Source organism: Chlorocebus sabaeus, chromosome 2 (genome assembly GCF_047675955.1).
Source record: "Chlorocebus sabaeus isolate Y175 chromosome 2, mChlSab1.0.hap1, whole genome shotgun sequence".
Classification (NCBI taxonomy): domain Eukaryota; kingdom Metazoa; phylum Chordata; class Mammalia; order Primates; family Cercopithecidae; genus Chlorocebus; species Chlorocebus sabaeus.
In genome coordinates this window covers 1,220,062-1,247,913 of record NC_132905.1, presented here as the reverse complement: position 1 = coordinate 1,247,913, position 27,852 = coordinate 1,220,062, and the positions used below count along the sequence as shown (strand labels likewise).

The window sequence follows — 27,852 nt, the reverse complement described above, 5'->3', positions numbered from 1 at the left end:
GTTTACGTAAGCTAAAGAAACTGTATATATAAGAAACAATTTTTAAAAACAAATGGGAGAAACAAGTTGAGGCTGTGAAGGACCTCCTGATACCTTAGTGGGGGGCACAGCCTCCTTCCAGCAGCAGCAGAACGTCTGTGCACACGAGACCTCGCCTGTTGCACAGGAGCCCCCAGGTCAACCGAGTACCATGGGAAGGACAGGAGGGTGCCTAGGTGCACTCTGGGGAGCAGCAGTGGCAGCTCCACCACGTGGGTCTTCTGACAGCATGTACGGTGAGGCAAGTGTGAATCAACTCATGGGACAGACCCACACCAGCCTCTCACTTCCAATCTCACCCCCTACCAGGGAGGGCAAGCTCTGTGGCCAGCAAGGGAGGTAGGGCGGGGGCCTCAAAGGCGGACAGTGGTGGCAGGCTCCCCAGTAGCTGTCGAGCCCGCGAAAGTGCAGAGGTTGTTTAGGAGACAGACAGAGACATGGTACCTGCTCTCACCAATGCCTCTAACTCTGCTCCAATCAATCACCTTTTGGGAAGACGACATTTCTGGGATAACAAAATGAGCAGAAAGCTACTAGCTCAAAAGTGTGTCGTCCCCATTCACACCCTGTATAAATTCTGGAAATCCACCAATTTTAACTTGAGGTGATGTGTTGGGAAGGCTAACAGGCAATTTCCCCCACTTCCTGTCCCTGGAGCAAATCAGCTTCCCAGAGGAGCTGATCTGTGGCAAAGGAGGGAAGAAGGAGAAAAGGTCAGAGGACCCCGCTATGGGCAGAGCAGCAGCCTCCTGGTCGACCTCTCCCCACTCATAGTGCAGGAGGCAGGCAGGAAGCAATAACCCAGGGCCGAGAGCCCCTCATTTCCCCATCTTCCATCTTCCCACCAATGCTCCCTTCCCGCAATGTACTCGGACTCTTCCAGCTACACGTGTGGAGTCTCTGGCAGCTTTTCAATTCTGGTTGACACAGATGGAAATTAACCAAGCTGAAATTATCACTGTTCTATTGTAGAGGTGCTAGAATCTGATGAACATTTGAGACATTTGCTAGCATAAAATTCTCAGCTCAAACAATGTAAGGTATCTCAAGATTCATTATAATGCAGCAATAGCATGGTTCAATTTATGTGCGGCTCAATTTCTTAGGTCTAGGCTGTTTACATGATCAAAACGAATGACATATTTTTCTTCTTTTATTCAGTTATTCATACTCAATAACTGCATATTTTTCGCCAGGCAGAGTGGCTCACACCTCCAATTCTAGCACTTTGGGAGGCCGAGTTGGGCGGATCACATGAGGCCGGGAGTTCAAGACCAGTCTGGCCAACATAGTGAAACCCAGTCTCTATTAAAAATACAAAAATTAGCCAGGCATGGTGTCAAGGGCCTGTAATCTCAGCTGCTTGGGAGGCTGAGGCAGGAGAATCGTTTGAACCCGGAAGTGGAGGTTGCAGTGAGCCAAGATCGCGCCACTGTACTCCAGCCTAGGCGACAGAGCAAGACTCTGTCTCTCTCTTTCTCTCTCTCTCTCTCTCACACACACACACACACACAAGCATATTTTTGTAAAGCACACCAGACCTAGTACAGGTCTGCCCACCTGCATAAGCGCCATCCCTTAGGGAATCTGCTCAAAGTCTGACGACGGGGAAAGCGGGGCACTCTGTGATCGTCTCTGAATTGAGGCTATTTAACCTTTCAGTGCTTTTTTTAAAAAGCACAAAATGCACTATAGACAGAAGGCATTAAAGAATGAACTGAAAATAGTTTTATAGCAGAAAACTGAGAAACAAGAAAACATTAAAGTTGCACTACAGAATCTGAGGTTTCAAAGATCTGTTTGAAATATCTTCGTCTCATTAATTCGAAATTTGGAGCAGGATATGATCTTAACACTCTAAACACTTGAGAGAGGAGGGCAAGAAAGCCAGTCACATGTAGAATACCAAGTCCAAGCCACGCGTCCTGCGGTCAGGACAGGGTTCTAGGTGTGAACTCACTTACCGTGGGGCCTATGAAGCAGCAGTGCGTGGCCTTCGAAGTTCGAATGTGTTCATGCAGGTGTGTAGCATGTGAATTGGACATGAAAAAAAAAAATCCCCTATCTGCCCAGTCAAAAATAAATGTACACCTGAAAAGCATACGTAAGTTGAGCATCAGATGCAACACTAACTTGCAAAGATTCCCACAACAGAAAAAAGAAGTGATGCTTTCATGTGCTGGCTGTGGATAATGTGGAAAAACTGAAGCGTATACAGCGCTGTCGTCAAACAACTGATGGTGCAGACAGGGGTGGATGTGGAGTGCTGGGCAGTGTGGCTATGCAATTAGACTGGCATGAAGAGAGTACGAATACTTACCAGAGCCTGACAGTGAAAACAGAGATTAAAAATCAATCAATCAATCGTTAAGGTGAACGTTCACCAGTGAGGTTTGTACAGCTTTGGAAAACAGTGACAGGAAGTCCCGACAGACTAGGGATGGACACAGGGCAGCAGGAGGCATCCTGGACATGGGCTCTGCTTCCCACTGATGGTGCAGCCGGTGTCTGTGATCAGCTTAACACACAGCTGCAACTCCCAGTCCTGGACAGGCCCAGGGGATGGCTATCCAGAAAGAACGGGAGGGGTCCAGGAGGCCAACCCCTAGGTGATACATACATTTATACAACAGTGACGGCGAGGGAGCAGCAGTCTTTTCTGGCTTTACTGCATTGTAATTGTGATCGCTCGCCCACGACGGCGTGCTGCTCTCACAAGCTGCTTCCTTCCCAAGTGCTTCACTCCGCGCAGGGACCACCACTGCCTTCTTCACTGTGGTCTCTTTTTTTTCTGGAGCTGGTCTCTTGTGCACAGAAGAGATTTTAATACCTGCCTGGATAATCAGTAAAACCCCAAATCATTAAGAAGGTAAGAAATTACATCTTCACTTCATTAAGAAATGAAGGTGGGGACCCAATGTCTTCTTGAGGCCATCTGAAGACCCTGCACCCATCCTGCGCCTGCTTGGCAGCCGTTCAACACACTTGTGTATCCAGTGGGCCCGCAGTGTCCCGGGGTAAAACTGAGGACTTCAGCCACTTGCGCTCCATGAAGGGCGCCTGGCATGGAGTCACCTGCAACCCTGATGAGGTGCCAGGTTGCCAAGATGACAGGCAGGAGGAGAAGCCACTGGACAGGCTGCCAAGACAGGAAGAGTGCGGCAATGAACCAAAGGAACCAAATGAGCCAAATGAGTGGAAAGGCCTGCGCGGGAGGCTGCCCAATGCCAAGGGTTCAAAAGGACCAGCCTTAAAAATTAAGTCATTCAAAGGCTATGGAATCAATTTGAAAATAATCAAGAAAACTCCTCAAACAGTGCTAGTTATGCTTTGCCGGTCACAAACATAACAGGGGCAGTGACACAACCACAGCCACCTGAGCCTCAGAAAGGGCTTCAGGTCTAAGACACGAGTGTGATTTCTGAACATCCTTGATTCTTTCCAAATCACATGGAGTACAAACATGAGACAATTCTGAGAGCCGGGTCTTAAATGAAACCCATGGCCTTGCCCCCAAACCCACCTCCCACTCCTGCCTGCCTGCAAGTCTACACTTTACAAACTCCACTGGGTGGTTACCAACTCTTCTCGCAAGACAGCAGGGTGTGTCCTGAAGTCTTATGCCCCTCGTGCAGTGCCACTGTCAGCATTTGCTTTACTGCACTTGTATTAATTAACCCCTCAGCTAACGGGCAGAAAAGGGAAAACTGGTGGGAAGGTGGAAGACAAAGGTCAAGGCGACACCACGTGTGCACCACCTACACCTGCCACCCCCACGCGGTCGACAAACCAACAGATCTGCAACAAATGCTCTCGCGCCCATGCGTCCACCGCCCGGGCAGCTGGTCCCAGTTCACTCACCTGAACACCACATTTTGGAAGACTGGGCTTCTCTGGCTTCATCTTCATCTTTTCTTTAGGCTTTGGCTTCTGTTCTTTACCTGAGCTTAGAAACTTCATTGTCGCTGCGGCATGTTTGAGGATACAGTCATTACTGCAGTACACGGAGTCGGGCTGCGCCACCTGACAGCACCCGGGGCCAATACATTTTGAGGCACCAGGCGTCTCTATCACCTGCAGAGCGAAACAGATGACTTCAAACAATGTACTTGCCAATTTTAAGCAGTTAAGTGTGTGTCTTGTAAAATCACCACTTATAGTACCAAGGCCACAGTTTTAAAATGAGATACTAGTAGTACTTTTAATATGAAGAAACATGTATTTTGTTGATTCAAGCTATGAAAATCCCCTTGCTCCAGGTAAGGCATTCACACTGTCACTGCCCGTCATGCCCTGCAGGGGGCAGGAGTCTGAGGAGACCCCTGGACTCCCGCCCTTAGTTAGGTGCACCCTCCGAGGGTGGGCGGGGCCCACGGGACCTCACATCCACAAACAGGCTCAGCTAGAGGACCCCCATGCAGGGCTTTTGCTCTAACTGGGATGACTGCAAGTCAAATGGGTCAGACTTAATCAGGTAAAAACCCTTAAAAGAGGAACTGGGTCTTTTGTGAAGAGAGAAGACTTCAGAGCTGGTTTTGAAGTAAGCTTCCCTGCTTTGAGAGGGTTACCTGTAGCTAGGATCTGAGGGCAAGGTTGCCAAGTAAAATACAGGATGCCAATGAAATCTGAATGTCAGATAAACAATGAGTAATTTTTCAGTGTAAGTATGCTCCCCAAGGCCGGGCGTGGTGGCTCATGCCTGTAATCCCAGCACTTCGGGAGGCCGAGGCAGGCGGATCACGAGGTCAGAAGATCGAGACCATCCTGGCTAACACGGTGAAACCCCGTCTCTACTAAAAATACAAAAAATTAGCCAAGGGCGCCTGTAGTCCCAGCTACTCGGAAGGTTGAGGCAGGAGAATGGCGTGAACCCGGGAGGCGGAGCTTGCAGTGAGCCCAGATCGCGCCATTGCACTCCAGCCTGGGGACAGAGCGAGACTCCGTCTCAAAAAAAAAAAAAAAAAACAAAAAAAAAAAAACAAAAAAAGTATGCCCCCCAAATTGCATGACACATACTTTTTTTGTGTGAGACAGGGTCTTGCTCTGTTGCCCAGGCCGGAGAGCAGTGGCACAATCATAGCTCACTGCAGCCTTGATGTCCTGAGCTCAAGTGATCCTCCCACCTCAGCCTCCCTGGTAGCTGGGACTACAGGCACATACCACCATGCCCAGCTAATTATTTTTTTGTAGAGATGAGGATCTCACTACATTGCCCAGGCTGGTCTTGAACTCTTGGCCTCAAGTGATCCTCCCATCTTGACTTCTCAAAGTGCTGGGATTACAGGTGTGAGCCACAACACCCAGACAGACACACTTATATAGTAAAAACAGTGTGAGGGAATCCCCCGCCAAGCCTCTCGAGACCACAGCCCCCGCTGCACCGTGACTGCAGTCCTGTAAGACCTGAGCAGCAGGCCCAGGCTTCCCATGGAAATGGAGGCATAAATGTGGGCTCCTTCAAGCCAGGACTGCAGTCACTCACTACGCAGCAGGAGGACACTCACGTACCACAGGCAGCGCGACTGCTGCTGTTTACAGAGTCTGTCTCGATGATCAGGCCTCAGCACACATGAATGTGTCCTTCACACATACATAAGCAAAACCTTATTTCTCAAATTAAATATTTAACAGAATTGGTTTTCCCTCCACAGAATCTCAGTTTTACTGGGAATACAATTTAGATTTGTGCAGGGTTATGTCAAGCACATTGACAATTAAAAAAAAAAAAATGTTGGGCATGGTGGTGTGTGCTTGTAGTCCCAGCTACTTGGGAGGCTAAGGTGCGAGGATCACTCAAGCCCACTGCAGTGAGCTGGGACTGTGCCACTGAACTCCAGCCTGGGCAACAGAGCGAAGCCTCAACTGCACAAAAAACAGAATCAATACATTTAAAAAGAAAGACATAAAATCACTGACTTTTCTCATGAATTCCCATTTCCACTCATCTCTGAATGCCTAGATGTGGTCCCTGACAGCGCTGCAGCATGAGCTTTCAGCCCTTCCATGCCTCCAGGGCACGCTCCTATGTGCACAGCCTGGCCTTCCCACATCCTCACCTTGCAGCTAACCCAGTGCAAGAGTGTGAAGGCAGAGATGCTTCTAGACACATCAATCTCCAATACCTGCCAGAGGACAGGTAGCTGGGTGGGGACAGGCCCGGGACCCGGGAAGGCCCAGAGTGAAAACACACCATGTCAGACCTGCCCTGTGGGGACTGGAATGGAGACTGCAAACACAAGACAGCATCAGAAGCCAACAGTGTGTGGGAAATGTCATAAACACCAGGGGGAGAGAATTAAGTCAACACAGCCACAAGACAAACCACACTCTCAACACAAACACCCTGAGGAGCCAGCACCAGAACCAGGAGGAAGCCGGAGATGGCAGGTGACCCAGGAGTACCGCCACTCCCATCGTTCAGAAACAATTCCACTAGTGCACACAAAACACATAAGCAACATCCAAATCCTCAAAGATGGGCTGATTTCAAAAATTAAGTCATTAATAGTAGAGGAGGTAGACAGGGTAATAATAAAAATAGAAAGGCCTCACCCAGGTGGAGTGAGGCAGGAACCCAGGAGAGGCACTGCCCCACATGGGTGCAGCTCCCGTCCTGGGAGGAATTCCTATCGAGAGCGAGAGCGAGGAAACCCACGAGGCCGACCGCTGAATGCTTGTCTCAGCGGACACTTACAGGTTGGAAGATCTTGAGTTTCTTCTTGCCACTTGGATTTGCAGCTTTCTCAATTCTACCCTTTATCCCTTGGTCTTCACTAGACTTCTGCTCTATTGTTCCTATACTTGTACAATCGGTGCCATCAGCATCTCCAGGTCTCAATTTAGCTTCTTGCTGATCTGTGGTTTCTGAATTAGTCTCATCCTGCACTTGCAGAATGGTGCAGTTTGGGCAGATATAGTCTTCCCCATTCCTTTCCAAAAGCCTCCCTCGAGCCTCAGAAATGCCCACACAATCGCCATGAAACCATTCTTCACAGCGGTCACAACAAATCATAAACCTGAAATTATAAAATAACGGTATTAGTAATGGGAAGTGACAAGCACTTTTCAACATATTAATAAGCCAACGGGTTTTAACATTATGAAAAAATGCAAATATACAAAGTAGAGAATAAGAACGTCCTCATGCCTTTCCCTTAATTTTAACATTCAATCAAATTTGGTTCACCATTTTTTAAGAGTAGGGCATTTTAGGAGCGAACTCTAAGACATTCCACCACAAATACCTCAGCAAGTCTCCCCTCAAAACTGCAACAATGCCTTTATCCCAGCACCAAGCCAACAGGCTGCCTATCACCATCTGACATCCAGTCCTAGCAGAAATCTTTTGAGCTACCCCAAATGTTTGTACTAGGCCAGTTGCAGTCTGCACATGGCCCTCTGTTAAGTCTCCCAAGGGACAGTCTAGAGGAGTGGTCTCAGACAGACAGTCGCCCGAGTGACAGACGCATTCTCCTCCGTGCTGTCTACACAGAGCCACTGGCTGCATGCGGCTCACGTGACTGGGGTGGGGGGCTATTCATCTCCTCACTTGACTGGAAACAGTCATGCGTGGCTGGTGGCAACCAGGGTGGAGAGGTGGCTCTAGGAAGTCCTTAGCCACTCTATGTTTCTTTTTTAACAATGACTTGTTCATTGTTTCCAACTTAACAAACGGCTCATCCAGCCCAGCTCTGTAGCCCTTTAAAACGAAAACAAATGGGAAATTCTGTTTGCACCCTGGGATTTCCGTGGGAGCCGAGGCAGCGTGCCCACACATGACCTACCTGTTGTTGTGAGGCTGACGGCAAATGCAATATAGGGCATTGGGGTCATAACCCTCACATTCAGGCTTCGGTCTGCCCGAGTCTCCAGGCTCCTCCTCTTTGACGTCCTGAGCCGCCTTTCCCTCCAACTTACTCTCTCTGTCGTCTTTCCCAGCCTGGGACGCAGTCCCCTGATCATTCTCGGGCTCCTGCTTACTAGGCAGGACACCCTCCACAGTGTCACTGGCCTCGGAGCCCACAGTTTCAGCAGGACCCTCCTCCCGGCGCTTCTTCCGCAGGCGACTCTGGATCCCTTTCAGGGGCCTCTCAGTGGGCTCCTGTTCCCGCTTCCTGCGAAGGCGATTCTGAAGCTCTTTCAAGGTCAGGCCATCGCTGTCACTATCGGAGGTGTCATCATGGTCATCCCCTCCTTTCACCTTTTCAGAAGAGGCTGGTCGCTCCTTCACAGGCGTGGAAGCAGACTGGGTGCCGCTTCTGGTCTCAGAAGCACTTTCCACGCTGCCCTCGGAGGCTGTCTCAGCATCTGTGGCGGGACAGGATGTGGGCTCACCAGAATCCTCCAGGGAGACGGGCGCGCTCCTCCTGCCGCGGCGCCGCGCAATGGTCAGGAACTGCTCCACACGCTCAGTGCGCTTGGGCTGCCTCCCACTGCGCCGCAGGGACAGGCCCAGCTGCTGCTGTGGGGGTGGCGGCTCCAGTGGGTCAGCCTCTGCATCCCCTGCGCCCTCTCGCTTGGCGATAGTGGTCCTTCGAAAACCCCATGTTTTCCTGAACTCCTTGCTGGTGGGTTTGATGGCCTTAGGTGCCTCCTCGTTGCTCGGGTCACCTTTGTCATCCATACCTAGTGGAAAAGTATAAGCACATCGTGACCAACCGACCACAGAACAAAAGATGACATTGCCGCCAAACACGTGCAAAGCAAGTCCTTCTGACCAGTGTTTCCTAATGTGTGCTATGTGAGATGATTCGAGATGACTCGTAAAGATAATTTTAATAAACAACTAATGTTTAGACAAAAATACAGCTAGCAAATCAAATGTACAATTTCATCATTTAACTGCTTAGGAAAAGGCTTCACAAGCCAGGTAGCAGGGATAAATATGAAATAATGGACAGTACAGTGGGGTAGCTCAGAGGCGGCACGAGTTCCTCAGTACCTCTGCAGGCAGATGGGCTGCTCTGACCACAAGCACAGTGAACAAGATGCTGTGCCAGTTTGGATGTGGCCTGCAAGGGGACCCAAGTCTGTTCTGGACTTTGCAAGCATGGGCTGGCCACTACCATGCTGAAAAGAGGGTATGAAGAAGCTGAGTCCCCAACCAGGGGCTGAGCCAGGAAGGATGCTCTCACTATCTGGGACCCTGCGTGCCAGCCCTGCTGCCAAGGGAATGGCCCTCACTGACCCTCATGGGCACAACGTGAGAGAACTGCTCGACTCCCGACCCACAGACTGTGTCAGATGAAACAAACCTTGTCTTAGTCTACTAAGCTTTGGAGATATTGTTAGCAGCAACATACAACTGGGACACTTAGAAAATATGGTCAAGGCGATCACTTTATGAGATGGAGTCTTGCTGTGTCCCCAGGCTGGAGTGAGCCACCATGCCAGGCCAATACATTACTTTTCTGTATTCTTTTTCACTTTCATTCTAATACATTATTAAAGAATCTTATTTGTGAAACTTTTAGTCTTGTTGAAACGACAAAAATCTGAAAAAGATAGTATATACTTTGAGAATTCTTTTCCAAGCTGTCCAAGTTTTAATTATATGTAAATGCTAATGATGTCTCTGATTTTATGCCATGTTCCATCCTGGGGGAAGGACAGGCATAAAATGAAAGCCTTAAAAAATATACAAAATGGGGCCGGGCTTGGTGGCTCAAGCCTATTATCCCAGCACTTTGGGAGGCCGAGGCAGGTGGATCACTGGAGGTTAGGAGTTCGAGACCAGCCTGGCCAAGATGGTGAAACCCCGTCCCTACTAAAAATACAAAAACGAGTCGGGCATGGTGGTGGGCGCCTGTAATCCCACATACTTGGAAGGCTGAGGCAGGAGAATCGCTTGCACCCGGGAGGCGGAGGTTGCACTGAGCCGCGATCACGCCACTGCACTCCAGCCTGGGCGATAGAGCAAGACTCAGTCTCAAAAAAAAAAAAAAGAAAAAAAAATACAAAATGGAAAATTACTTGCAACCTGTGTTGTTCTTTTTGCTTCCCTCTAAATGCTGTCACTTCTCATTTCCTGTGATGCTGCCTGGCCATGGCCTCCATGCTCTGTAAACGTGACCCACACCCCCAGGTCACTCCACAGAAGACTTGGAGATAAGGGACCCATCACTTCTCTGCTCGCCTGAGCTGACCCCATTGTTAAAGGACACAGTTAAACTGGATCAGGGTGCCAGCAGCGACTCCAAGTCAGGGTGCAAACTCTGGAGGTTGCTGTGTGAGGGGGGCACTAGAGACGGTGGTAAACAGAAAGGGGGCTTCCTTCACCAGCCAGGTGACTCCAGGCAAGTCACAAGGAACTGCTCTGATCCAGGAGGCAATGCTGACCTCAAAGGTTAAGGGCAAAGCAGAGAATACTGCCTACAAATATAAATGGTAGAGCAATTATTAAACCACCATCAGTTAAAATGGCTTATTCATTCTCATTGGAAATTTTACATTTAGGGAAAGTTTTTCTGCTTGTGCAAGCCAAAATATTTGCAAGAAATCTGACAGTCATCTCAAAAGAGGGTCGAGCCCATGTTTTCATGCAACACCTGGAGTTTCTATTGAAGATGGAGTTTGAAGGGCTCGCACTAGCCTTTGCCCAGAAGGGCACAAAGCTGCAGTCCCCTCTGCCTCTGGGCCTATGAAGTTCCAACCCAGCTGAAAAGGGCTGGTGCCTCCATGCTGGTAGCTTTCTATGGGAAGAGCTCTAGTTTATAAAACTGGATTCTCATTAAAGAGAGAACAGACTATTTGCATATGACCTATGCACAACCTCCCAAGTATTTAAATCACCTCTAGATTATATCATAGAAACAGTTGCTGTACTACACTGTTTCATAAAATTTTTATTTTTTATTGTTATTTATTGTTTGCCCCCCAAATATTTTCAATCGGCAGCTGGTGGAATCCACAGATGCAGAATCTGCTGCTACAGAGACTGCTGATACAAATGGCTGAGTGTATTTCAAATAAATACGAGTACTACATTCCATCAGTTTCTTTACAAATGCCACTTTATAAATAGCAAACACAGACTTATTCAGTTAAAATTTTGTTGCTACTGACAGTATTGATACCTTACCTGCTCCAACACTGAAAGCTTGGACACTTTTCCCTGAAATCCTAAATACAACCAAAAAACCCTGGCAGACGAAACCTCTTGGTCCAAGCAGACAGCCAGGCTCACAACAACACTGTTGTCAGCCACTGTTCACGAGTAACAGGCTTCGTATTTTCAACAACTCGGATTATCTAGAGGCTGTTCCCATGGAGTAAGCTCCTAAAAGAAAATAAGAAAATATTTTACATATCTTAAGTAAATTACGTACCAACAACAATTAAAAGGGAGCACTGAATTCTCGAGTAACCTATTGAGTTATACTGTGTGACCCACAAAGACAGAGGGGGTTGAAAACAAGCATGCAAGCCGTGTCCTTAAGGACTTCTACCCAGGACAGCAGATGCTACCAACCCCCGAGAGAAAGGGGTTGGGGCAGCGCAAGAAGGAGTGGAGTCCTAGGCTTGCCCCAGAGAGACAGACAGAGGCACAGCCAGACCAGGGCCACAGATGAGTTGCCAAGCATCAGCTTCTTTTCCATTTGGAGCCTATGTCCGAGATGGACTCCACTCAATAAAATCCACCACAAAACAGAAGAACAAGAACAAAAAGTGAAAAGACTGAATAACGAAATTATATACGAATGTAATTACTGAAAATTCTTAATATCGTAGCTGTATTATTTTAATTAAAAACTCAAGAAAAATTTTAGAAGACTAATGTTTGACTTACTAAAATCAGCACGATACAGTTCACCACGTGTATTTAAAAAACACTTCTCCTATATCCTCTTTCAAATAGTCATATCAAAACACTCAGAGGTTCCAGGTGCCTGGTTTCTAGCTAGCTCCCTGCCCCAAAGCCCCAGAGCCCACACTCCCAAGCCGAGCCCCCGCTCTCACCTCTTCCTCAGCCTCAAGACCAACTGCCTTCCCTCTGTGGTCTCCCTGGCAACCTCAGAACAAGGGACAAACATTCCAACTCCCCTCCTTAAGGGACAGTGACAACTGGGCACAGTATTTCGCAGCTGTGATCCCAGCTGCTTGGGAGGACTGCTTGAGCCCAGGAGTTCAAGACCAGCCCAGGCAACATGTCAGCATGTAGACACCATCTCTACAAAAAATAAAAATAAGACAAGGATCACGTAGACATTCCCTCTCATGAGCCAAATGGCATCTTCATAGTCACTATCTCTTCGATGTGGTACAACTATCATACTCAAAACAACTACTTCCTTCAAGAATTCAGAAATGACTGTTCAGAAAACACTGGAAATAAACTTTTATATTTCGCAACATTGAGCATTTAATTTATTTTATTTCACTTTTTAAAGAGTTGGCATCTTGCTTTATTGCCCAGGCTGGAGTGCAGTGGCCCGATCATGGCTCACTACAGTCTCAAACTCCTGGGCTCAAGTGATCCTCCCAGCTTAGTCTCATGAGCAACTGGGACTACGGATGCGTGCCACTATGCCCAGCTAATTTTTGAAAAAATTTATTTTAGAGACAGGGTTTTGCTATGTTATCCAGGCTGGTCCTGAACTCCTAGCCTCAAGCAATCCTCCTGCCTCAGCCTCCAGAGTTTTGGGGATTACAGGCACGAGCCACTGTGCCCAGCCAACACTGAACATTTATAAAAGCAAACAAATTAAGAAGTTCTCCGGAATGAAAACTGATTTCTAAAAATTCAATTTACGTTAATCTGCAAAATAAACACGCTACTAGATTTGAGTTCTGAGTAATCAGAAAAACGTAGTTATTTCTGTTAAGTAGAATTCAATGAAGGATATACCTTCAGAAAAGATCAGATCACTTTCCATTTACAAAACATTTATTTTCATAATGTCTTCAATAAAGAAAACGTACTATAACATTTCAGTCAGCTTGTAAAATAAAAACACGTATATCAAGGCACAAGCAAAAAACACCATTTTCTAACATAACTTGTGTGTGTGCAGAATTAGTGTGTGATTCTACACACCACACAGCACATCGCAGAGGGAATGTGCTCAGAAAACTGCAACCACATTGTATCAGTAACGACTTTTCCCCAGAAAGAAAACTGTGGGTATCCTTGAAACTGGGAAGTGAACAAACTACACGTTAAAACAGAATGTACCAAATTTAATATTTCTCTACATTTCTAAGCACATTTTTTCCCCCAGCTGAAAACTGCTTCATTTCCTATTAACTAGAAGCAGCTGATGAGTGGTGATTCAAGCAGAGGACACACACTGATTTCCGAATGCTTGAGTAGTGGTTCTCAAACCTTTTGTCTCAAGACACCTCTACTCTTACAAGTTGAGAACACCAAACAGCTTTTGTTTATGTGGAATATATTGCTATTTTCAAAATTCTAAATATGTATTAAAAATAAACCTATTAATACATTAACAGTATCTTTAATGAAAGTTACTTCTAAAACAAAAACGTACAGGAAGGGTGGCCCTGTTGTATATTTTTGCAAATCTCTGGCTTAACAGAAGATAGCTCCACGTTCATGTCTACTTCTGCCTTCAATTTGTTCCCACAGAGTGTTTCAGCTAAAACACGTCATCAAAATCTCGCCTCACACAGACAAGTCTTTAGAATGGAGTATTGTAACCATGTTCACATAACTGTGGATGTTCACTGATACTACACCAACTCTCGCCAAGTAGCAGTTTCTTACTCGAAAATTGACTGCTGTGTTTACTCTGAACACGTCCTTGCACTCTGGACCCATGTGCATGCTGGTCACCTGGATGACACGGGTTCAAGTTGCAGACAGAGATTCTCAATGTCCACACATCTCATCAGATAGCATAAAACAAACATTTCTTTTTTTCTGCTGCCCAGGCTGGAGTGCAGTGGTGCAATCAAGGCTCACTGCAGCCTCAGCACCTCCCCCACCCACACTGCCCCCAGGCTCAAGCGGTCTTCCCACCTCACCCTCCCCAGTAGCTGGGACTACAGGTCATGCCACCATGCCCTGTTAATGTTTACATTTTTTTTGTAGAGACAGGGTCTTACTATGTTGCTGAAGCTGGTCTCGAACTCCTGGGATCAAGCATCTATCCACCTCCGCTTTCCAGAGTGCTGGGATTACAGGTGTGAGTCACCTCACCTGGCCGATAATGTCAGGTCCAATCTCCACGAAGACTTTAGTTACTAGAAAGCCATCAAGTTTACGATGGCAGATACAAGTTTTCTAAACTTCCAATTTTTACCCCAAAGCTCAAATTTTATCCTTAGCAACAAATACTGTTCGTTCTTTCTTTGAGACATCATTCGTTTTGGACAAAACGCCTGCCAAATGCCAAGTCTGAAAACTGTCCTCCGTCTGTTGTTCTGTCAGCTCCCAGCTCAATCCCCAGGGCTGTGCGTGGACAGCATCCACGTGGGGGTGCAGCAGGAGCTTTATATGTGACTTGACATTTAATCACACAGAAAGTTAAAAAGATGTATGTTTGGGGGTTCCAAATGAATAAAATTAATATTTACTGCATCATCAGGGACATTATTTGGGAAAATTGGCATATTCTAAACATTTGGTGCCCATGCACGGTGCTGAAGAGGCTCCAATCTGCCCTGTGCCACCGGCGCAAATGTCAAACTCAACAGAACAGGCCTGTACTATTAAATGACTATTATGCAGAAGTCATCTTCACCTCTTAGCCCCAGAAAAGTCTTCAAGGACTTCCCCCTCAGGGGTCCATGGAACACAGAGAACTGTGGCAACATGCCATTTCTACCAGTTTAGGAGTACACTGGGTATGTGCAAAGCAATAATACATATCTACGCTTCAGACATCAGAAGAGACTTTAAACATTTCCCTCCACAAGTGTTCTATAACTACCTGTTAATCTCCCCACAGATTCTCCAACTCACCAAAACAGCAAGCAGCCAAAAGTGAAATTTCTTAAAAACCAAATAAAAATATCCTCCTGAAAGGTCAGCTCTATGTTACTTTAAAAAGCCCAACTACAACTATTACAAAAGCATGGGTGTGCAACCACCGCAAATCTGTGCGCTCAACCTGTACTACTCTAAAATCTGCTTGGAGTAATCAACTCAAGCGTGCCCACTTCCAGGTTGGGGTGCAGCCACATGATCAGGGCACACTGCAGCCTCCACCACACAAGTTCAAATGATCCTTCCAATCCTTCCGCCTCCACTTGAGGAGCTGGGACACCACAGGTGTGAGCCACGGTGCCCAGCCCCCACCTAAAGATTTTCAGTTCCAAAAACCTGAGACTAGTTTCTGAGTAATTAATCTCCAAGACACTTTAACATATGACATATGACCATAATTAAGTTTCTATTTTCATAACATCACACCTCCAGGAAAAGAGCTCTGACTTCTAAGCAGAAAGATAAAACAAAAATGCATATTTTACCTCGCCTGGTGGCAAACATTCTGTTTCTTCAAACCTCATATTCCCCTGAAACAATACTCAAAACAATTTTAACCCACCAGTCAGAAATTATAACGCTACAGTAAAACCTCACTATTCTAAACTTCATTATTTTGTTAACTCTCACAGGGTAGAGGCCAAAGTTTCCGTTTATTTCTATTTTGCCTATTAAGGGCCTCCTGGCTCATCAATCTGTTTATTATGCAGATGAGGAGGGAAAGAGAAGACACTAAAAGTTCTTTAAACTACCACAAATGAAGGAAAGATTACCCAATAAAAGACTCTTGATAGCTCAGTTTTCATTAACAGAACAGTCACTAGGAGGATATACCTAAAAACTATATGACATCCCCAAAGGCGATGTGTTCTCCAGTCACCAGCAGCAGCCGTTCCTGTACCACAACGGCCCACTCAAAGCTTTACCAGCTTGCAGCGGGAAACACTGTGCTGCATGCACTCACCAAACCGGGAGAGAGAGGTCTGGGCCCACAAGGAAACGGAGAAGCCCAACTTTCATTTACTTCAGTATCTATGCAGACTCTGACTCAACTGCAGAGATTACATTTAAATCCTTCAGAAGGCAAATTCAAAGTTTTGCAAGTAACCCTGTCATTATAAAAATTATTCTGGGCCGGATGCGGTGGCTCATGCCTGCACTTTGGGAGGCTGAGGCAGGTGGATCACCTGAGGTCAGGAGTTTGAGACCAGCCTGGCCAACATGATGAAACCCCCATCTCTACTAAAAACACAAAAATTAGCAGGGTGTGGTGGCGGGTGCCTGTAATCCCAGCTACTTGGGAGGCTGAGGTAGGAGAATCACTTAAACCGGGGAGGCGGGGGTTGCACTGAGCTGAGATTGTGCCACTGTACTCCAGCCTGGGCAACAAGAGCAAAACTCCCTCTCAAAAAAAAAAGCAGCAAGGGTGCCACAACACAGTATGTTTTTCACAAGGAAAATACAGAGAAAAATCCAGAAACAACATATATTGTTGTTTTACATTTCTTGGGTATTTGTGTTTTTATAGATACACGGAGACAAAAAGCAAAACTTGTTACTGAAAAACCTGCTGAGGATTAACGCTTTGGTCAGCCCTGGGCTACAGCCAGGCTGCCAAGCTCCCAAGCTCCCCGGTGTGAGCTTGCAACAATCCTGCCATTTCCCTCTATCCACTTTCTCGTGCAAAACACAGGCTTGTGACCTTGGTGGGCAACTCAGGTGGGAAATTTCAACTCTCCAAATGAATGCCAGGAACCAGAAACAGTCATATAAAATCATTTATCGAGGTTAAGGAGAAGTGAGGTTTATTGTTCTCTATTTAATGGCTGGACAGAAAGTCTCCTAAACTACTACCTTTGATGGGCTCCTCTTGTCTCTCAGCAAAAAAGAAACTATGGTTTCAAACACTAAGATACAGCCCCAATTCTATATTCCAGGATTCCGGCTGCCTAATAAAAGGTTACCGCCCGGGCCTTGGTGAGGACCACAAGGCACAGGTTCTTGTCCCCATGAAGAAATCCACCTCATGCCACATGTGTGGCAGTGTGAGCTCTCTGGAGACCGTGCGGGATAGGGTGCGCTTCGGGAGATCATCCCCGCAGGGTACTGCGTGGGCTGCTTCCCCTCAAGCGCATCTGTTTATTACGGGTTTAAATCACTGTTCCTTTCTGTCCTCCTTGGTCCACACCCTTAGAGACCTGCATAATTCCATGGCCCCAGGCACAGCCTACTCTTGCCTCCCACCCAACCCCTGATTTTCACTGCTGCAAGAGTTGCTGCTAAGGATTCAGCAAGCGGATGTGTAGGGCACTCTGAGGGAGAGGTGTGTACTGGAACAGCTTTACAGGTGACAGCGAATCAGACTGATTCCACACTTGCCCCCAAGTGGCAAGCACGTGGTTGAACCACTAAAAACTGTTCAAAGACACAGCTTCTCTTCCTAGAAGTCATCAATTTCCCCAAGTGTTTACAGCCAACTATTTTACAACTCCTAGAGAAGTGGCTCTCAAAAAGGGTGGTCCAGGGGTCCTTTTGGGAGGCCCCCAGGATCAAAGCAGTCTGCACAACACTAACATTCCGTGCTGTTTCCACGGTCACTCTGAGTATATGCTAGAGCATTTCAGAAGCTGAACGAAGATGACACCAAGTTTGAATTCGGAAGGAGATGTGCAAATCCAGCAGCTGTCAGTTAAGCCAAAGAGATTTGTGAAAACAAAACAAAACCATCTTTCTCATTAAATTGTTTTGGTCATTGAAAACAGGTTCCACAAAATGTTACTTATGTTAATATATAATGGTTTACAATTTTGCTTATTTATTTTGAGATGGTGTCTCGCTCTCACCCAGGGTGGAGTGCAGTGGCACGATCTTGGCTCACTGCAACCTCCGCCTACTAGGTTCAAAGGATTCTCCTGCCTCAGTCTCCAGAATAGCTGGGATTACCGGCGTGTGCCACCACACCCAGTTACTTTTTTTGTGTTTTTAGTAAAGAAAGGGTTTCACCATGTTGGCCATGCTGGTCTTGAACTCCCGACCTCAGGTGATCTGCCCACTTTGGCCTCCCAAAGTGCTAGTATTACAGGCACCAGCCACCGTGCCAGGCTGGTTTACAATTTTAAATGGAAGGCACTTAAGCATTTAAATGACTCATTTTTAAATGTCAAACATGGTGACTATCAACAGATATAACAAAAGCTCTTAGGAGTCTTCCATGCTTTTTAGGAGTGTAAAGCAGTCCTGGGTCCAGCCAGTCTGGGAACCACTGACACAGAGCAGCGCCTTCCACTGCTGGAGCCAGAAAGGCTGCTCCCCGACTCACAAGAGCAACCCCGAGGCCATTCCAGTTCAGTCAGGATCCTCGTGGCAGTGACAGGTACTGTTTTTCACATTCGGTTGTTCCAGACACCCCGTCTATTCTCATTCAGTTTCATGTGATTACTGACAAGGCCAAGTGAGATGATGTCCACCTAAGTTCAGGTGGAGAGAATGCGGTTTCTTCTTTAAAACCCCTTCTCTCACATGAATTTGCTTCTCAAATTGGAGCTGCAGCCAATTTTTTTGTTGTTGTTGAGATGGGGTCTCTGCCACCCAGGCTGGAGGGCAGTGGAGCGAATGATCAGGGCTCACTGCAGCCTCAATCTCCCTGGGCTCAGGTTATCCTTCTCCCTCAGCCTCCCTGGTAGCTGCGACTACAAGCATGCACTACAGTGCCCGGCTATTTGTATATATATAAATTTATAAATTAATGTTGTATATCTATATATTACATATATAATATAAATTATATATATATAAATAAATTATGAATAAGTTATACATATATGTATAAATTATATATGTGAATTTATATATATATATATATATATATATATATATATATTCCCCCCCAACCAATAACAGAGTTTTGCCATGTTGCCCGGTCTGATCTCGAACTCCTGGGCTCAAGTGATCATCACGCCTCAGTCTCCCAAAGTGCGTCAGCCCTCACACCCAGCCTGGAATTCCAACTCATGAAGGTCACAGCCTAAGGGGCAAAATTACTGCTTGGGGACCTTGTAAACTCAAAAGTCAAGAATTAACTTTGTATTTCAGCTGGAATCTTCCTTTCTTTCCCAGGGATTGAGAGGCCAATGTCTAGTTCTGTTTTAGGGGGTAGGGGGACGGTCCCAGCTGAAGACAAAGAGGAGTTTTGACATAAAAGGGTTTTTTTTTTCTGTATCCATTTTTACATGTACAGCTGGATTCGACAGAGTCAAACATGAATGACAAACAACTTCCCGGGCCCCCAATCACTGCTGCATGGGTAGGAAGAAGTGAGCAGAAAGGTGTTTTACTACTCAAACATGTGAAAGGGAAAACATTATGTTTTAGTTACAGTCTAGCAAATCCAAAGAGGCCAGGCTAGTGTCTACCTGGCCTGTGTCTCCAGGGTCTTGGGAGTATCTCTGGGGCCCACTCCCCTTGGTGCAGGTTGCGTGTTCCCAGGCCTGACAGCTGCAGCCAGCAGTGCCCACCCCCACCCAGACATTTACAACCAGGACAAGTCCTCAGTTAAGCAGATGGGAGGTTGGGGAGCTCAAGGGTGAACCTGTCTATGAATGCAGGGTTAGACCCCAGCTGCAAATGGTAACAGCGGCAGTGGGGGAGCGGGGGGTAAGGGGCCACAGGGTACCAGGCAGTGCTTCTAAGGACTGCACTTTCCTGTCTGTGAAATGGGGATGGTAATGACCTCACAGCTTCCTACAAGGTTTTCTGAAGCGACACGTCAAGTGCCAAATCATCTGTGGCAAGTGTGCAACAGATGGTAGGTGCCACCTGAGAAAGTGACACAGCCTGTGCTGGCAAGGGTTTGGAGAGAAATGCCCTCTTAGGTAAGTCTATTTGTCCGACATATTTGCCAACAGCCCCATATGGGCTTGGCACAGGGAAAAGAGCAGGAGACATACTGTTTTCATGGAGGGCAGGGAGTGCTTCACGGTGACCCAGAAGAAATAAGCAGGAAGTACACACAAACTTATGAGTTTTTTTTTCTCAGAAAGGTGACAAACTGAACACAAACTAACAGACTACTTCGAAAAATCAAGAAACATCTATATAGTGAAATTCTTTTTTTTGGGGGGGATGGGGGGTGGACAGAGTCTTGCGCTTTGTCACCCAGGCTGGAGAGCAGTAGCACAATCACAGCTCACTACAGCCTGGAACTCCTGGCTTCAAGAGATCCTCTGGCCTCTGGCCTCAGCCTCCCAAAGTGCTGGAACTACAGGAGCGCATCTGCACGCTTGGCCTAAGGGAATTCTTTTTTTTTCTTTTGAGATGGAGTCTCGCTCTGTCACCCCAGCTGGAGGGCAGTGGCCGGATCTCAGCTCACTGCAAGCTCCGCCTCCCGGGTTCACGCCATTCTTCCGCCTCAGCCTCCCGAGTAGCTGGGACTACAGGCGCCCGCCACAATGCCCAGCTAGTTTTCTGTATTTTTTTTTTTTAGTAGAGACGGAGTTTCACCATGTTAGCTAGGATGGTCTCGATCTCCTGACCTTGTGATCCGCCCGTGTTGGCCTCCCAAAGTGCTGGGATTACAGGCTTGAGTCACCGCGCCCGGCCAGGAATTCTTTTTTTTTTTTTTTTTTTTTTTTGAGACAGTCTCTCACCCAGGCTGGAGTGCAGTGGTGCGGTCTTGGCTCACTGCCACCTGGACCTCCCAGGTTCAAGCGATTCTTCCACCTCAGCCTCTCAAGTAGCTGGGATTACAGGCAGGTGCCACCAAACCCAGCTAATTTTTGTATTTTTAATTAGAGACGGGGTTTCACCATGTTGGCCAGGCTGGTCTCGAACTTCTGACAAGTGTCTTGGCCTCCCAAAGTGCTGGGATACCAGGCATGAGCCACCATGCCTGGCCGGGAATGATTTAAGGGTGATGAATCATCACATGCACAGCCGTGAGAAAAACTCCCTGGCACGTGATTGAGAGCCGGGGACAAGCTGGCCAGGGCAGTGGCCACAGCCTCCAACACATCCCGTTCAACCAGTGCAAAACAGCTGTAATGTGGAGCTTTTCAGGACAGTGCCCTTTCTGGTGTTTTTACTACTTTTACATAATGTTTAAGTTTCCCGTAGGTGTATTATTTTTGTAACCAAACACATTAAGGTATCTTCATTTCGGGAAAAAAGTTGATTTATCTTATTAAAAAGGTATATTAAATACCACTTAAATGTCTCTATCAGTATATGCAAAACAAAACCACGGCATCAAAACTTGATACCCAAGGAGAGAAATGCCTCCTTTACAATTTCACACACGATTATTACCACCTATTAAGTTTTATGGTCATGGTTACAGAATTCTTATCAAAATATGTACAATTACCTATTCACATAACAACTTACCCTCAAAATTACTACTCAAAAAATAAAATGAGGCCTACACAGACTGTCTCACAGATGAGTTCTACACATACATGAAATAAGCAAATCGGACTTTGTTATTTGACCTCCTCTTTCCCAATTAGTACATTTCCATTAACTGTTTATCACAGAACCTTTGTAATGCAGTTAACGCACATCATTTGATAGTAGCCATAAAGAGGCTGATCTTAGTATCCACCACTGTAAGAGACCCCATCATTTAAATAAGAAAAGTAAGTGAGAGACTGTTTACAGAGAATTTCCTAGTGGTCTTCTAAGCCTGCCAGACAGAGATGAGACCTCTCAGGCAAGTGAAGAGTGCAGGGACCACAGATAGTAGAGAGTCACCTGTTAAACACATTCAATCTTTGCTCTTCAAGAACCAAACAAGCCACTTGGTATCATGGGACAGGTATACAAAAAGGAAAAACGTGCCTTTTTTACAGAGATTCCAAACAATGAAGACGTGGCACAGCTTAAAAATAAACACTAAAAAGAAGCAACCCACTGGGCTCCACAGAACTGACCTTAAGGAATTATGACCCTAAGGCTGTAGAAAAACTCACAGTATCAACAGCAGAACCTGCCAACTTCACCGCGAAACAAAACGGGAGCCAATGCCCATTCCCATCATTCCCTCCTCACATGAAGAAACTCCACCACCCTTCAAGGCCCAATTGATGATACACACGTCCTAGACAAGCCATTGTGATGCTTACACATACACATGCAACATGGGCTGGGCTGTCTGGTAACCATGGGTACAGCTGGGCAGTCAATCACAAATTATCTTATTTGTGCCCTGTCTTCTCATCACAGCACAATTTGCTCTGCTTGACATAGTCTGAATTCAACCACCTACTAATAAGGGTCAGCCTCTGGTGGAAAGCCTGAAGAAAATTCAAGATACACGCTTTTCCAAAACAAGATAAGAAGTATCGTACTCATGAAACTTGTTGAAACAAGTCTACAAAACCAGACACCTCCTCTCCATGTACACAGCAAGTAGGAAACCAAGTGTGCATTAGGCAGGGAGTTTCACAACAGGGCTGTGTCTGTCTTCCTGGGTGACACTTCTGAGATGTCTATGCTGTATTTAAAATAGAAAAATAGTGGAATAGTCACAGACACACATACAGACACAAACAGCAACCCAAAGGGCCACTAACGAGCCCTAGGCTCCAGGGTAAATGGGTTGGCAACACCTGACTTAAAGGAAGGAGGTGGAATAATATCTCAAGTTCCCCACTGAACTTGTCTCCAGGAGGACTGGGACAGGGGCCACCTTGGTCACTGCTGTATCCCTCGTGCTAACACAATATGCAATGAATGTCCATTAATAAAAGGACTCTATTTACTCCTTAAAACGCACTGCTAAGGACCTTTTCACTGCTGAGAACTGTATTTCAACCAAGTCATACGTGGCCCTAGGGAAACCATGCAAAACGGGGTATAGCTAGGCTATGTGAATATACCGAAAAGGCGTTCCCATCTGCCTTTCCCTTCTCCAAGTTCCTGAGTACACTAGGATCAAATCTCATTCCATCAGCAGGCAGATGACATGGATATCGATGGCCCAGGCACAAGTTACAGAGTATTTTCAATAACTGGTAACTCTGTACGCTACTGCTACCTATGGCCCAAACTCTAAACTTAAATATTAAGGTGCTTTATTTACAGCAGAAAAGCCGGCCCTGACCTCCACTGTCTCAGAACCGCGAGGAGGAGCCCCGGACGCCGCAGCAGAGGCAGCACGGGCACCCCTCCCGCCCAGCGCAGGAACTGGCCTTTTCGGCTTCCAGGGTCACTGGAAGGCAAAATGTGTCACAGATACGGCCAGTACACACCAACGCAACAAACGATTCCACAAAAAAACTGAAAACCAGCGCGGGGAGGTAAGGACACATTCTTTAGGGAGCGAATCCCCGCTCTTCGCGCTTCCCGCAGCGCCAGCCGCCCCGCAGTGCCGGAATCCCCCGAAGGCACGCCAGAAGCTAAGCCGGCCACGGGGTGGCCGCACCCAAGGCCCGGGAGGAAGCGCCAAGGCTCCCGGGGATGCCTAGGAAAACCAGCTGCGCAGCCCCCCGAGCCCCGGGCCGCACTCGCCCAGGCCAGTCTTGAGCTCCTCCCCGCGAGCGGCCGCCCCGACTTCCACCCTCGAAACCGTTCCTGCCGCGACCACAGAGTGCTCGCCAGTCGCCTCAACCTCACGCAGCCCACCAGGGCCGGCGTCTGAGGCCCGCGCCCCCTGCCCGGGGCTGCTCTCACCGGCCCCGCCCGCCCGCCCGCTCGCTCGCTCGCTCGCTCGCTCCCTTCCGCGGCCGCCATCTTCTCGGCGGGAGCGGCCTGTGAGGGATCCGCGGCTCTCACCGGCCGGGCTCCGATGCCGGCCCCGCCCCGCTCCCAAGGGCGGCCCAAGAGGCAGCCGGCTCCTCTATCCGGCGCCCGGGACGCCACTTACCGCAGGCCGCAGGCCTGTAGGGTCTCGCAGCCATTTCCCCGAACGCCGCGGAGTGGGCGGCCGGCCACCGAGACGGCGCGGGGCTAGAGCGGCGCCCCCGCGCGGCAGGCGGAGGACGAGGCCGGCCACCGAGACGCTGCGGGGCTAGAGCGGCGCCCCAGGCTGGGAAGCCTAACCCCGTACTGCGCGCATGCGCCCGCCTTCCCTACCTGCACTTCGGGTGCGTCCTTTGGGTCTGCACTGACGATGACTTGGTTGCATCCTTTGTGGATGCCTTATTTCCCCGACTCCAAGGGTGAAAGCTGGAGCGCTGCCCTTGCGGGGATCCCTCGGAACAGCTCGGGCAGGGCAAAGGCGGAACGTGGATGCTAGCCCTGAGGGACTGCACTCCGCCAGGATTTCGCTCTTAAGACCGATAAACCCTTCAAGTCGGTGGGGATAGGAAGCTCCTGGGCTAAATTTGTAAGAGGTGTGGGGGGCGGGGACAGAGGCTAATGGAAGAAAAGGCCCAAGTTTTCTCTTTCAGATTGTATTTCTCAAACCGCAAGCTCCTGACGGCCTCCGCTGGGAGTGGCAGGGAGCGGCGGGGTCCAGGCGTGGGCGGGGTTTCTCTCCAACTTGAAGACCCTTCCTAGCTGCCTCCCCACCCCAAGCTCGGCGCCAGAAACCAAGAGCGTGGGGTGGGGGGAGCCGAAGGAGCACAGCGAGGAAGGGAGGCGGGCACGCTGGACCTCTAGGCCCCAGGCGCCAGAAACCAAGAGCGTGGGGTGGGGGGAGCGGAAGGAGCACAGCGAGGAAAGGAGGCAGGCACGCTGGACCTCTAGGCCCCAGGGACCTTGGCGGTGTCCTACCATGTCAATCCTACACTCAGAACTACTGACCAGTAGCTAGAACTCGAAAAGAATGCATGGATAGGTTTGCCCACAGGGGTTGGAGGGAACGATTAGACATTTACAATCAAGAGAGGGGAAAGTGAGGTATGGTAGATGTTAACCTTCCATGTGGATTTTCTTCAGTTCGCTCAATAGTAACTAGAGTGACACCCCATCACCTGTCTGTCCCCAGATACTGCAGGAAAGAGACTGGGAGGGGGCAGGAGGGGCAGCTGCTGCCTTGAGGCACCATGGGCACTGGCCACTTGCTCCAGGGCAGGGACTTGTAGGGGGAGGTGGCCCCATTGCTTCCGCGTCTGGGAACCATTAGCGATGCGCTCCCTGGAAGCATGCACCATCTAGCCTTTGGTGTCGGCCCTGGTCAAGAGCAAAAGGGGCCCCGAGTTGTTGTAAAGCTGCCCCTAATACAGAGAGGCTTCTGCGATGCTTCCGTGGATGACCCAGGGGCTTTGAGGCAGGTGTGCTTTTTTAAATGCTACCTCTGAAGATTACAGGGTCTGCCAGTTTCTGAGGCGGACTTAGTTTTCTTCAAAGGAATACAACGCAGCTTGTTTCTGCTGGTGTGGCCCATTAGGACCACATTAATGGAATCTGGCAGGGATGGCCTTGACAGTCTTCCATCTTGAGTGTGTCTTCAGGTTGCAAAGAGGGGTCTTTGCCCTCAGACACGGGGTAGTGGGAAGCTTAGACGGGGTTGAGACCACCTTTAACAAGCACTGTGGTCTTGGGCGAGCTCTCTGTTAAAGGAGGGCTCACATGCTGAGGCCCAGGTAAAGACCACATGAGGCCTCCCTACAAGAGGCTCTCTCTGAGTCCAACTGGTATGGGGGAACCTCAGCCCACTCTCTTTAGCTGAGGATCTTTAAACCAGCCTCAATTTCTTTCTGCAAGACGGTGAGATTTTAAGAGATTTTAACTCTTGGGTGCAGTTTCAGGTTGGGCACTCAGGAGAGATAGATGGAAAGGCACTAAGGGAATAGAAAAGAGTGGACAAGGCGGCTCAGGGACAAGAGAACCAAGAGAAAGAAAAAGGCAGGAATACATGAGTAAACGGAACGCTCACCGCAGTGCTCAGCGATACGCAGAATGCCTGCCTTCCTGCAAGTCCAGAGGATACTGGAACCTGCCTCTCGTTCTCATCTCCCCCACCACCCAGAAGCTGGCTCAGCTGTGGAGGCCTGGCCAGACTATCCACTCTGGCCTTCCCCACCTACAAGGTGATGAAGTCAGCCTATCCCAGCTTACCTGCCGTCACTACTCCTGGGAGCTGCCCTCCCTGGTGAGAAAGGCATTTGGAGAATCTACAGTCTGGGTATTTGAATTTGAACTCCACTAGCAAAAGAATGCTTTTTCCTAACCGAATTTATTTAAAAAGTAAAACCCAAAGGAGGAAACAAAGTCTTCTGTTGTTTCAATAAATTGTTCCTTAAATATTCCCAATCCACAAACAAAACCCCACAAGTAGCACCGATTTACAACAGGATGTGGCCCCGAAAGCAGGAAGGGGGCCAAGAGCGCTCCAGCAGGAAGTTTAATAGGTAGTCCATGGAAAAAAAACACGATGGGTGCATCACAAATAGGTGTAAACGCCGGGCACGGTGGCTCAAGCCTGTAATCCCAGCATTTTGGGAGGCCAACACGGGCGGATCACGAGGTCAGGAGATCGAGACCATCCTGGCTAACACGGTGAAACCCCGTCTCTACTAAAAAGTACAAAAAACTAGCCGGGCGAGGTGGCAGGCGCCTGTAGTCCCAGCTACTCCGGAGGCTGAGGCAGGAGAACGGCGTAAACCCGGGAGGCGGAGCTTGCAGTGAGCTGAGATCCGGCCACTGCACTCCAGCCTGGGCGACAGGGCCAGACTCCATCTCAAAAAAAAAAAAAAATAGGTGTAAACAGTACACTTTTGTAACGTGTAGACACCAGTTTCTGCAACACACACGCCACGCAAAGTTTAAGGAAAGTTTTTGAAAGTACAATCCGGAAAACTCAGCAATTCTTTAAAAAAAAAAAAATTGCTTTCCGCGGTTATAAGCCTCCTCCATTGGGACTCGGGGTCCGCAGCAGAATACCCTGATCCCCAAATAAAAATACTATGACAAAAATACTCCAGCAGGCAGCCGGCTTTACTTGGTTTAAAGTCGGATTTCGCTTAGTCCCGTGAAAGCGAAGGAGCGCCAGCGCTTCCTGGCTCCGCACAGTTCTCTCGGCGGAGAGTTCCCGCCCTCTCCAAGAACCGGAAGCCGGACAGCGTCAGGACGTTTCATTCTTCTCACTTGGGATTCAGGGCGGCTAAGCACAGGGCCCCCGTCGAGGCCACCGGGCAGCGTCCAGGTCTCCCCTTTGCGAGGGGAGCAGCGGCGGAGGGGCACGGGGAGGGGCGACGGCGGCGCGCTTGGGCCTCGGCGCTGAGCTCCTCCTCTGCTCGCTCTGGAGGACGCCCGCAGGATTCTTGCAGACTTCCGCCGAGGCAGGATGGAGGCCTGCAGTGATGCATCCTGGGCCCGCGACCCGCGCGGCCGGAACACAGTTCTTTCTGGCCGGAGACCGACCCGGGCCTGAGTCGTGTCTGCGCCAGGCGCCCCACGCCGTGCTCCAGGGACTCAGTGCCCGGCGCGCTGGGGCTGTATCGCTAGCCACTTGGGGCAGGAAAAAGGAATCACAAAATACAACCCTCTCCTTTACCCAGGAGGAGAACGTGGATTCCTGGTGGCGGGGGGGGGAATATATATATGTGTGTGTGTGTGTATATATATGCGCATATATATATGCCTACTGTTTTCTTATTGCTAACAAAAACTTCAGCCACTGTGTGCTCTGTGTGTGTTGTTGTTGTTTTGGAGAAACTGATGAATTTTCATTACTTTTACATTGTATAAGGCCAGCTAACTTTGACAGTTAACTTTAGATAAATCAAGTCACCAATGCTAAAAGGTGTCACAATCAGATCGGCCACTACTTCCCCTCAAAGCAAATAGTAAAGCACTGCCTTTGGCTCCTTTAAAGAATATTAGCCAGATTTGCGGGCGCAGTGGCTTACGCCTGTAATCTCAGCACTTTGTGAGGCTGAGGCGGGCGGATCACCTGAGCTCCTGAGGTCAGGAGTTCAAGA

At 48.3% G+C, this 27,852-nt stretch overlaps 1 protein-coding gene across 6 annotated transcripts in view; it reads right to left on the bottom strand.

Annotated features, from left to right (window-relative positions):
- The window catches only part of DIDO1 (death inducer-obliterator 1), a 61,501-nt gene that overhangs the window by 25,741 nt on the left and 7,908 nt on the right, over nucleotides 1-27,852 (bottom strand). For 2 of the 6 annotated variants that reach the window (XM_008011543.3, XM_008011560.3), the window contains exons 2-6: nucleotides 11,120-11,317; nucleotides 7,824-8,664; nucleotides 6,734-7,055; nucleotides 3,901-4,113; nucleotides 2,660-2,873 (exon numbers count right to left, since the gene is read on the bottom strand). In XM_008011543.3, the coding sequence (XP_008009734.3) occupies nucleotides 2,660-2,873; nucleotides 3,901-4,113; nucleotides 6,734-7,055; nucleotides 7,824-8,662 (1,588 nt within the window). In that variant the 5' untranslated portion in view covers nucleotides 8,663-8,664; nucleotides 11,120-11,317. Of the gene's footprint in view, nucleotides 1-2,659; nucleotides 2,874-3,900; nucleotides 4,114-6,733; nucleotides 7,056-7,823; nucleotides 8,665-9,860; nucleotides 11,076-11,119; nucleotides 11,318-11,997; nucleotides 12,209-23,849; nucleotides 24,810-27,852 lie in introns of those variants that run through there. The other 4 variants (XM_008011553.3, XM_073005325.1, XM_008011534.3 and 1 more) reach the window with 4 other exon arrangements.